This window comes from Aplidium turbinatum, chromosome 3, assembly GCF_918807975.1.
Source record: "Aplidium turbinatum chromosome 3, kaAplTurb1.1, whole genome shotgun sequence".
Lineage (NCBI taxonomy): Eukaryota > Metazoa > Chordata > Ascidiacea > Aplousobranchia > Polyclinidae > Aplidium > Aplidium turbinatum.
Genome location: NC_137474.1, coordinates 44148356 through 44160878, shown reverse-complemented (window position 1 = coordinate 44160878; position 12523 = coordinate 44148356). Strand labels below are relative to the sequence as shown.

Genomic DNA, 12523 nt, shown 5'->3' with positions numbered 1-12523 from the left:
AAAGGAGCTTGGCCTGGCAGTAGCGTTGTTCGATTAATTTTGTTGCTACGGTATTCTAACATAAATATGAACAACATGTAACGCTGGATACTGGGTACGAAATGCGTTCTTTTCTAGCATAAGAGTCAACCTACCTAACATTTTATTAGTGCGGCCCGCCACAGCTCTCCTTAGTGCCAAAGTGGCCCGCATGCAAAAAAGGTTGGTGACCCCTGCTTTACATTGTTAGACCTGATGATGCTGAGCCACTACACAAACGTATTTACCTGTAATCCCCAGACTTTCCTGTCTTCAGGGAAACCGGCTCTTCATCTTCTTCTCCCACCGTTGTTATGGTAATGAGCACGTTGCTAAGCGACGGAATGATCTTCCCAACAATGAAGTTACCGACCATCCCCTTGAAGCGCACTAGCTCGGTGGAGCATCCCGCTGTTTAATCAAGATGGCTTAACTTATAAAAAGTTTAACAATGGTAACATCACCACAAGGGACTCTGTCATGGTAAGACATATAGTCGGTGACTGTATGGCCGGGTCATTTCATTATAATTCATCCAGAAAATTGAAATTTTGGAACCATAGAATTTATAATTGTCCCATTTTTTCACAGTTTAAAATGCTTGAAATTCTGAGTTATTTGGCACAAATTTTGTCAAAATTGGTCAAGCGGTTTTTGTTTCATCGCTATTTTAATCTTTGACCACCAGGTGGCGATTTTTTTAGTGAGCCGCATAAAAATGCTCATATCTTGGGACCTAGTTGCCCAATCTTCATAAAATTGGTATCTATCCCCCCATTTTCAGGGGTGAGCTTTCCAAAAATGAAGGTTAAAATAAGCTAGGAGTTACACTTTTTGTGATATAAACATTTGTAGTGCTTCGATATCATGGCCGATTTCGCCATGCGGCCACACATTTTTTTCAAAATTTTTTTGATTATTATTATTAGCATAGATGTTATATTCCAAAAATATCTTTTAAATCACTTACAATTCACAACCTCATAATAAAAATTGTGCACAAAAATGCAGAATTTTTAAAATAGTCAAAAACATTGGATTTTACTTTTTTTTTGAATTTTGAGATAAGACTTTAGATTCCATTACCACTACTTGTATTACAACTATTTTATGAGCAAAACTGTAGCCAAGCCTTTTTCTCAATACTAATATTGACGTAGATAACTGACTCCTATTCCAATAATTCCACTTTAATCACTAACAATTCATCAGTCCATACTGGGTGGTCCACCCCTCCCCCCCCCTTACTACGTCACTGTATGTCAAGCAAAGAATAGTACAGTAGTATAATACACTATTACACAAGGTGAAGGAGTCAAGACATAAAGATGAAGGAGTTTAATACATCGAAAGGATGTAATGAGCTTGTCCGATGTGGGACATAATTATATCATTTTCCAAACATGTCTCGCTGCTACTAGTAGGACAGTGTGCACAGTACAATTGTGTTACTTTAATTTGTCAGAAGTTACATTAAAGAACAGCATATGCAGCAATCTAAGAAATACATAACAATCTGAGAAAGAAAGCATATACATTGCAATTTCTGAATTGGAATATATGGGCTTTGTCTGCACTGATCAATGTAAAATTACATATATACATACATCATTGTAAGATTATTAGTGCCAAGAAGTGTACGAAACATTAAAGATAGTTTTAAGTAACTTTCTGCAATAAAATACAATTAAAAAGGATTCAATAAAATAAACCTATAGTTTTGTATGCATAACTAGTGCATCCCATTTTGCATTCAACATCATGTGACACTGGACAAAATATGCTCACTGCAGAGCCATTACAACATTTGAGGGCAACAATTGGAATGAATAAAAACGCAATTGAACAAGGGCCGCCATGCATGTAAATAAACCGACAACCACGGTTTCTACCATGTAGCTAAACATGTGAGAGGCAGCATAAATTACTATATAATTGAACACGGATTGTCATGCATGCGAATAAACTGCAAACCACAGTTTCTAGCACGTACAGTAACTAAGCTCTGTGAGAGGAAGCAAAAATATAAATACAATATAACATAAATGAACAAAGGTTGTTGCACACTTGGACACATAGAACAGCATGCCATTATTGTAACATTAGTCAAGACCTAGACAGCAATTTCAGGCAATCAAACCCAACATAATAGAAGCCAATCAATGCTCATCTTGAATGCAAGGAAGCGACGATTCACAGTTTCCATGTTTGGAGCCGAAAATGTGTATATTCTGCCAGTTGTAGTGGAAGGACTGTCCAAAATCATCATGATTGAAGAAATTCAGGACCAGGCACAGTGCTTCCACGCTGGAATCTTTGTTGAGTATTTCTTACTTACACTTGTTACAGCTTCAGAGCAGTATTGATAGGCAGCTGCAGCAGTCAAAATTTGGTTAGCAGTTGGTCTGCCTAGACTTTCGTTACCCAGCTTCCTTTTTACTACTCCATCAATCCCGTCACATGGAGATTAACCATGACTTGTGGCAAAAAATGACCACTCTTGAACAAAGATTCCAGCGTGGAAGCACTCTGCCTGGTACTCATGGACAGTTGGACACCATTACTTCAGTTCAAGTTGTATTGGTTCTTTCAGTTTTAAGCGCGTATCAGATGATTCACAGTTTGCTGGCACATATTGTTTCTTCGATGCAGCCCCAATGATAAACATCCAAGATGTAAGTGTCATGTCTTATGTAGCATGTGTTTATGACGGACAGTGGTGGGTTGGGCTTGTTGAAATTGTGGACAAAGAAAAGAATGATGTTCTGGTCAATTTTATGCATCTTTGTGGCCCCTCTCCATCTTTCAATTGGCCTGGCCATGAAGATAAGTGTTACATGCACATTTCTTCAATCATGATGATTTTGGACAGTCCTTCCACTACAACTGGCAGAATATACACATTTTCGGCTCCAAACATGGAAACTGTGAATCGTCGCTTCATTTGCATTCAAGATGAGCATTGATTGGCTTCTATTATGTTGGGTTTGATTGCCTGAAATTGCTGTCTAGGTCTTGACTAATGTTACAATAATGGCATGCTGTTCTATGTGTCCAAGTGTGCAACAACCTTTGTTCATTCATGTTAATTTATATTTTTGCTTCCTCTCACAATGCTTAGTTACTGTACATGCTAGAAACTGTGGTTTGCAGTTTATTCGCATGCATGACAATCCGTGTTCAATTGTCTAGTAATATGTGCACAAAATGCTGCCCCGAGCCTTTGCTGGCTGCTTCATTTTTGTAAACGAAATGCACCATCATAAAACCCGTCAGAACCAAAAGAATGATTTATATTTGCCTTCTACAACGTCAAACTCTGGTAAGAAGATGCTATGTTTTAATGGAGTGAAACTATGGAATCAAGTACCAAAAGAAATGAAAGAAAAGTCTTTTAATGTTTTTAAATTTAAATATAAATGTTTATTAAAGAATTTGTACAATAATCACTCCTGAAACGTATCATCCGCTTATTTCTCTACACAGTTTTTTTATGTTGCCCTGTGCTATTCCATTAATGTATTATGTAAAGTGCTGGTATTGTGCTATACAGTATATTATATGTATGTGTTAATGTTCTTAATTTTGTGCCTTTTATTTAAATGTTTGGGTGGCAGCTGACTTTGGTGACCTTTCGGTCTTTTGGTGCCATCCCTGCTGTGCGAATTATTTTGTGTTTTTGCTTTTTGTGTCTTTATTTTTCGCCAACAAAATAAAAAATAAACTGAACTCTCACATGTTCAGCTACATGGTAGAAACCGTGGTTGTCGGTTTATTTACATGCATGGCGACCCTTGTTCTTGCGCTTTTATTCATTCCGATTGTTGCCCCTCACATGTTGTAATGGCTCTGCAGTGAGCATATTTTGTCCAGTGTCACATAATGTTAAATGCAAAATGGGATGCACTAGTTATACATGCAAAACTATAGGTTTACTTTATTGAATACTTTTTAATTGTATTTTATTGCAGAAAGTCACTTAAAACTATCTTTAATGTTTCGTACACTTCTTGGCACTAATAATCTTACAATGATGTATGTATATATGTAATTTTACAATGATCAGTGCAGACAAAGCCCATATATTCCAATTCAGAAATGATAGCAGAAATGCATAGACTTGTAGTTATATCCTCAGAATAGTGTGACTTTATTTTGCAATGTATATACTTTCTTTCTCAGATTGTTATGTATTTCTTGGATTGTTGCATATGCTGTTCTTTAATGTAACTTCTGACAAATTAAAGTAACACAATTGTACTGTGCACACTGTCCTACTAGTAGCAGCGAGACATGTTAAGAAAATGATATAATTAATTAATTATGTCCCACATAGGACAAGCTCATTACATCCTTTCGATGTATTAAACTCCTTCATCTTTATGTCTTGACTCCTTCACTTTGTGTAATAGTGTATTATACTACAGTACTGTACTATTCTTTGCTTGACATACAGTGGCGTAGTAAGGGGGGGGACCACCCAGTATGGACTGATGAATTGTTAGTGATTAAAGTGGAATTATTGGAATAGGAGTCAGTTATCTACGTCAATATTAGTATTGAGAAAAAGGCTTGACTACAGTTTTGCTCATAAAATAGTTGTAATACAAGTAGTGGTAATGGAATCTAAAGTCTTATCTCAAAATTCAAAAAAAAAATAAAATCTAATGTTTTTGACTATTTTAAAAATTCTGCATTTTTGTGCACACTTTTTATTATGAGGTTGTGAATTGTAAGTGATTTAAAAGATATTTTTGGAATATAACATCTATGCTAATAATAATGATCAAAAAAATTTTGAAAAAAATGTGTGGCCGCATGGCGAAATCGGCCATGATATCGAAGCACTACAAATGTTTATATCACAAAAAGTGTAACTCCTAGCTCATTTTAACCTTCATTTTTGGAAAGCCCACCCCTGAAAATGGGGGGATAGATACCAGTTTTATGAAGATTGGGCAACTAGGTCCCAAGATATGAGCATTTTTATGCGGCTCACTAAAAAAATCGCCACCTGGTGGTCAAAGATTAAAATAGCGATAAAACAAAAACCGCTCGACCAATTTTGACAAAATTTGTGCCAAATAACTCAGAATTTCAAGCATTTTAAACTGGGAAAAAATGGGACAATTATAAATTTTATGGTTCCATGGCCTGGATGAATTATAATGAAATGACCCGGCCCATGTTTTTAAACTATGCAGTAGTAGTATTAGTCCAATTTTAATCCGGTGATGTCCCCGTTACCGATGGTGGCCGAATTCACCTTCAAGTGCGGCAATCGTCTTCACACCCTGCCTCCACATCTATCAGTCTAAAGCGTCTTCTCTTGCCAAGCCTACCTTGCTGCTTTCCTCCTCAACTTGCCTTTACCTCGTTTTCTTGGATCTTCTTTGTTTTCTACGACCCTCTGCTCGCAACTCCAGCGCTCTTCTCAAAACATTATCTTCATTCCTTCTCAAAACATGCCCATTTCCCATACCACATCACTCCATTCGCCTTTGCCAACTTATCAACATTCTCATTCAACCCAAGCAAGTTCATATAGCATATGATCACTCTCAGCATCGTGTAATAGTTCAAGCACATGCGTAAAATGACAAAAATTCCTGAATCAAATAGGTTAGTGAAAGGCCTCATCTATTTTCAACTGATATCATTTCGGGCCACCCAACGAATGTTAAATTATGTACCAACAAAGATTCTTGTACTGAACAAATTCATTCAACCAACAGTTACCTGCTTGCATGGTAGCAGAAGTGCTTGGTGGATCGAAGAGCAAAACTTTTGAGGTTGGAATTATCTCGAGCTTTTCCCCATCACTCGCCCAGTACGATAGCCGGTACAGGAGGGTGTCATTCTGAGTGTAATGTATCAAATTCAATCGCTCAGTTCAACGATCTAAGCCAGGCAAAAAAGCTATTACTTTTACGTTGATTCAACCCAGACAGCACAACTCTTTTTTACATTGATTCAACGTCTGCAGACGTTCAATCAATGTAAAAAACGGTTGATTTGTTGTCTGGGAACACCTAGAAACATTGAATCAATATCAAAAAAGACCAATTGGCTGACCAGGAGGAACATCGTCATCTTTATGTAAACACGCCATGTACTCACTGATTCTGCGCCGTCCTTGTACAAGGTCAGATAATCCATGGTGACTGAAAAAGGACATTCATTAAAATCAACTTTAACATTGTCATTTGTCAAGTGGTTGGGTTGGTTCTAAGTTCAACTTTAAGCTACAAGTTAATTTTGAACGATGCATCAAAACTTCAACGATTTTCCTAATATTGCAGATGTCGACTTAGTCATTACCTTTACAATCTTTCAAGTCAAGAGCCCAACCGCCACGTTAAGTAGTTGAGCAATGTTAAGTAGTAGTTTGTTAAGTTAAGTAGTTTGAGCAAGTAGTTGAGCAATGAGCATAGGCTGCCACTGAAAAAAAAACTTGTTTCACCCTTAAACTGTATAATCACCTTTTCCCCTTGACGACCGCAATTGCACCGGGATCTCATCTTCTTTCAATTCGGATTCGAGGTACGCGCGACTCGTTTCCATAGCAACAACCGCTTGGTGAGCCACAGCGTGCAGGGTGATGGGCTTGGGTTGAGCGGTGTTGTAGACGAGGGGAGAGGAGAAGTCGAATCGATGGCAAGACCGGGGTTCAAGGGTATATTCACCCAACCTAGATAAGCACAAACGGTTTCGGCCTTTCTTCAATGAAAAGGTGGTAGCTTCCTCGTCTCCGTGATGAATCACCTACAACATCATTCAACACCTACATTCAACATCGCCAGTCAATGTCAAGAGTAACAACTTTAGTTATTTGGGATATGTACTTAATGTATGTCATTGTCATGATGTATTGTATTCTCTCCATGTATTCACAATTATACAGCAACAAATAAACCAGATATTGTCTCTACTTTCCTAAAAACTTTGACAGTCTGTTTCAATCATGCTGGGATCCTTATACAATTCTTATTCTAATAGAGTTTCTAAGCTCATGATTAAGCGGAAAAAGCTTGATGTGTTGCAAGCTGATGATGAGGCTCGAATCAAAAACAATGCAACAATTAATCCCATTTTTACATTCGGAGTTCTCAAGCAGCGTCACCAGTTCTCATAAAATAAAGTTTCCTTTTTCTTAACTTCGAAGTTAAAAATTTATAAACTATTTAACTGTTTGTATTACATAAAAAATCAACATCAAAAATGGTAGATTTAATGTCAGAAGTTCTCAACCTACCATTTCTATGTCGTGTGAGATAGAGCAGACCAGAACAAATCCGGACTGCTTGAAGTGGAAGACTTCCATTGGTTTCTTTTGTTCTTCTCTTGGGATTCGGATTTTCCCTTCTTCGTTCACCCAGCACCAGTCATCGTGAGCTACCCGAAGTGTGTACTCTCCTGGTAGAATCCCCCTAAGCACAACAAACTGGGTGCATGATAGGGGGAATGTTTATTTTCGAACTTCGGAGGTGGTGGAAGCATGTTTAAAAGTTACTTCAAAAGTCACAGGAATCGCGATATGAACGCTGAACTACTACTATGATTTCCAACTTAGAAGGCTAAAACTGTTACATTTTGAAACTTAACAATGCATGATTATTTTTGTTTCATTTCCAAGACAAATGAGTAGAAAGTAGATGGAGATTGATTGTTCATTAAACAAATATGAAGATTATCTCATAGTTAAACATCCATCTGGCAAACATGTAACAAACGGGAGACGTAAAAGTAAAAAGTACTAAAAAGATAGCTCATATCTCATAACTATAGCTCATAACATACTTTTGTCAATGTCATCAATCGTCATAAGTGCGTAGCGAGTTCAGCAAATTCTTCTAAACGTCGCTTTGAAATTATTAAACATTTAATTCCATAAGAAGACGCGATATCAAAATTTCAGATAATTTTTTTGGGGGGTCCGCGACCGCTTCGAGGCACCAAAAGGGGTCCGCCAAGACAAAAAGGTTGAGAACCACTGGCCTAAAGTTTCTTAAAGTTTAAATGCAATCAAAACAAAATCCGTACTTGAATTCAACTTTGACATCTCCGCTGCTCTCATATATCTTCTGCAGCTGCTTCTTTTTCCCAGAAAGCTGCGGGATCAATTCAAGAGCAACATCTTTGCAAGAGGAGACACAAGACACACGAACCATAAAGTCTGCTCTGTACTGTGTGAAGGCGATATTCTTCACAGGTACACTCGTCACCTTTGTCTGCGGAAATATGAATGTAATAAGCATAACACAACTTAGGGAACTGTGTTCCGAAAGCTCGTGAAAAAAACGCTATTACGACAGCAAACCAGCAGCCTTAGCCTAAAATAGGTCCCATGTATCTGTACCTTGGTCCATGGGGAGTAGGGTGGCTCATTTTCCTTGATTTTCTTTAAAATTTTTGTCAGTTTGGAATAATGTTCCATTTTGCTCACTGATATTTGCAAACCAAAAATTTTTGTTGGGTTTTGACCTTTGACCCTGGTTCACCCAAGGAGAAATTCTGAATTTTTCTGAAAAATTAGTAAATTTTGAAGTGGTTTAGCAGTATCTGAAGAGGGGATTTCTCAAAATTTGACCACGTGATTTGTGACGTCACTTCCTCCGTTAACTTCCACGTGGAACATCTTCACCCTGCTCCAAGTCTGAGAGTCACTAATAGCGCATGCTTTTAGTGTCATTTTTGTTGATTTTACAGCCTTTTCGCAGTCAGTGAATCTATAACATATGGAGTCTAAGACCAACAAAAAATTTTGGCACAAAAGATGAGAGTCATTTTAGAGTATTTCAGGGCCCCTGATTCCGAAAATGCGCTTAGTTTTTTCGAATTGGCTCTAGTTTTCGAGATATTCGACAATGAAAATATTTTTGAAATCGTTACTCAAAAGCTTTCAATTAGCAAATTACTTATTTTCAGCCCTGTTTACCATTATAATGTCATAATTGCACTTGTCTAGTTCAATTGGTTCATATTGCACGAAAGTTCAAAACGCAAGCAAAGGTTGAAATGAACTGTGTTTAACGTAAGGGAGACATAAATATTCAATGAAAACAGTTGTGAATCAGTAGGCCTACATCACAAGAAAAATATCCAGAAAGTCATGTGTTTATGAATGCAGCTTTATATTGAAAAGGTAGGCCTACTGAAATGGATACTGTACAAATGAAATTTCATTCTAAGCCTTTGCTAAGGCCAAGTCTTTGGTGCAAGAAGTTTTTTCTGGTCTATAGGCTAAAGAAATGGCATATAGGTTAATAAAATACGCCTTTGACAAATAGGATGCTCCACAAACAACCCAGATATATTTTACTGCATGAAGCAACGCAGAGGAGCAACGCATTCTGCGATAGATGCAGCGCTATATAAAAACAAGCATTATTATTACTTTGACATGAAGCTGGGTGATCAAGATAAGTCCTGGGTTCCTCCTAAAGTATGCAAACATTGCACTCAAACCCGTTTCTGGGCTCAAGGCTAAGAAGTTCAGAGTGCCATGGTATAAAGAGAGCCGTGGAATCACCATGAAAATTGATACTTCTGTACGGTGAGCATGTTCGAATGAAGTTGGAACATCATGTTTACATGGAGTGTGCAAGGCAGTCATTGCGTGGACGTTGCTATTTCTGGTTTTTGTTTGCCCTCTCTTGTTTCAAGTGGTGATTTGCTTGAATCAATAGGAAAACGGGCATGACTGAGAGTAACCTCAATACCTTCAGTAATGTTTTGGAGCAAGGTTAAGCTTTTTTCTCAAAACCATTTCTACCACCTAGCCTACTGTAGTAAGAAAAGATTTAGTTATCAAAAGTGGTAGCTGGAATCTTGGCTAACTCAAAAACTAGAGCCAATTCTATAAAACTTAGTGCATTTTCAGAATCAGGGGCCTCGAAATACCTTAAAATGACTCTCACATGTCCTGCCTTTATATAAAAAAAAAATTGTTGGCCTGTGAAAATCGATAAATATCGTCAAATGATTCAAGAAACTGAAAGCAGTTCATATTCACTACAGTGAACGGTGCACAAAGAAAATCATGTCTGAAATGTGGTAGAATTCGACATTTTCAAAGTAATACACGGGTCAGTGTTCATGGAGTTGCTATTAAACCACTTTGCTTGCTACAAGTTTGTGTTACTGCCTCTTATTGTGTCCATTAAGATGCTAGAGTGCATTAGAAGATAGCGAGTGAGCAGTTTCAGGGATAAGCGAAAATTTGAAAAAATTCAATATCGATATTTTGAAAAAATTCATATATATTCGATATTTTGAAAAAATTCAAACCAGGTGAACCAGGGTCAAACGTTAATATTTTTTTGTGAAATTTGGTATAGGAGATACATTTACCAAAAGGAACAATATTACAAACTGACGAAAAATTTAAAAGAAAAAAAAATTTTTTTCGAGATTTTGCGCCAGCCTAATGGGGAGCTTATTTGTCTCCAAAACGTGCAAATCAAGAAACAAGGATATGATATATATACCAATAATGTGATACATCACAACCTGCTAGCTATACAAAACAATAAAAACATGCCTGATGGACAAACGGGCTCTGGTTCAGCTCCAAACTTTACGTTTTAAATGAATACATCTTGAGAGTAATACCAATGTAAATAAAATGAAGGGAAAAAATGGAAATTTAGAAAAACAACTTTAACAGGTTTGGATGGTGTGAGCACAATCCAAACAAAGAGAACAATAATGTGGTAACTACCTTCACAAGCGGGGGTACCAACACAAGACCTTGATCTTCTACAGATTTTGGAATGACTGTTTTTATGCTGTAGTCACCTGCGGAGAACACAAACATCTAAGATCAGGAAATATTTCAATCAAAAAAAATACAACATTTGTGAACTTACTCGGCAATGATGACACCGTGTGGCTAGGGACTTTGTATGCTTTAAGTTATTTAACAAAGGGTTAATCCTACAAGTGCAAATACATCAAGTTGAAGTTGAAGATGTCGCTCTGTGCGCGAACAATCTATGACGAACTCCCACAAATGAGCAGGAATATTTTATGAAGAACAAAAGTTACGTAAAAATTAAGTCAGGTCCCGAGACCCATAAATAAGCTCTGGTTTATGATTGATTTGCGAAATATCCACAAACGAGTAAAACACAAAATGTGTCACACTGTACTCTCATTTTTATCGATACAAAGTCATTGTCACAATCAAGGTGCAAATGCCTCGCGATGGCTTGCTTTGTATCTTCAACGAATGTGCTATTTTCATTATGGAATTCTGGTGCGTTGTGTTATTATCGGTTATGACCTGAAGTAACCTCTGATTGAGAAATTTGTATTATGTAACGTATTTCTAGAATCATCTGTAAGCATGCAAATCTAGAAGGTTCTGTTGTTTTTCATGATTTCTGAGCGTCGTTTGTCATGACGTCATAAGGTTGTTTATCAGTAAATGTCCGATTGCGAAATCGTTATTATGTAAGAATCTTCTTGCGAACGTGACCTTCTAGAGACTTCTGTTGTTTACCTTTTAAATGCTACGTGACCGAACGATGGTTCTTTATGATGTAACCTTCTCGAAGTTACTGGACTGAACAGCCAACTATAAATAGTGGTGTAGTTTGTATTTCTGATTATTCTGAGATTATTATTATGGTGATTATTATGATGATTATTATTGAGTTGGTTATGAGAGTTGTGCTATGAGTTGTAGATTGGTAGTTGATGCAGAAATTAGAGTTATTTGAGAAGCCGTTCGTTAAAGTTCTTCAAGAAGTCAGATTATCATTTCGCTAGTAGAATTATTCGACATTTAATTGACTGCTTTTCGGTTGACCCATTAAACTACGTCATTGAACCTTTCCAAGTCTTTTTCCTGGTAAGAGATAGAAAGAAATCGTGACATTCTGGGGGCTCGTCCGGGATAAACCGAAAAAGAATATAACCGAAAAACCGAAGAATACCGAAGATTTATTGAAAGAATAATAAATTAATGTCAAGATGGCGGATACTGTCAAACATGAGATGATTGAAGACTTACGGAGCATGGCTGAACGAATGGGGCTGAGTGACAATGAAAAGTCTCAGTTTGTGATGGAAGAGTATCACAAGATAATGGCCCAAAAAGCTCAGCGAGAAGCTGACGAAAGAGAGGATAGAAGAGCTGCTCGTGAAATAAGGAAAGCAGAACTTGAAGCTGAGGAAAAGCGAGCACAACTTGAAGCTGAGGAAAAGCAAGCACAACTTGAAGCTGAAGCAGAGGAGAAGCGGGCGCAGCGCGAAGCAGAGGAGAAGCGGGCGCAGCGCGAAGCTGAAGAAAAACAAGCTCAACGAGAAGCTGAAGAGAAACAAGCGCAGCGCGAAGCCGAAGAGAATCGGGCGCAACGCGAAGCAGAAGCTGAAGAAAGAAGAGCGCAATATGAATTGGAAAAGTTAAAACTTGAATTAGAAAGACAAAAGCTGGACATTGGTGAGCGATCTAATTCTACTAATGATAATGCTCGAGATGTTATTTTGGCGCAAGTTA

At 37.5% G+C, this 12523-nt stretch overlaps 1 protein-coding gene across 1 annotated transcript in view; it reads right to left on the bottom strand.

Moving 5' to 3' along the window:
• LOC145767614 (BOS complex subunit NOMO1-like) overlaps positions 1–12523 on the bottom strand; it is a 33578-nt gene that overhangs the window by 7875 nt on the left and 13180 nt on the right. Inside the window, exons 12-18 of the mRNA XM_082579466.1 lie at positions 10742–10818; positions 8062–8249; positions 7274–7448; positions 6501–6783; positions 6139–6182; positions 5758–5878; positions 267–429 (exon numbers count right to left, since the gene is read on the bottom strand). Of these exons, the coding sequence (XP_082435592.1) occupies positions 267–429; positions 5758–5878; positions 6139–6182; positions 6501–6783; positions 7274–7448; positions 8062–8249; positions 10742–10818 (1051 nt within the window). The remainder of the gene's footprint in view (positions 1–266; positions 430–5757; positions 5879–6138; positions 6183–6500; positions 6784–7273; positions 7449–8061; positions 8250–10741; positions 10819–12523) is intronic.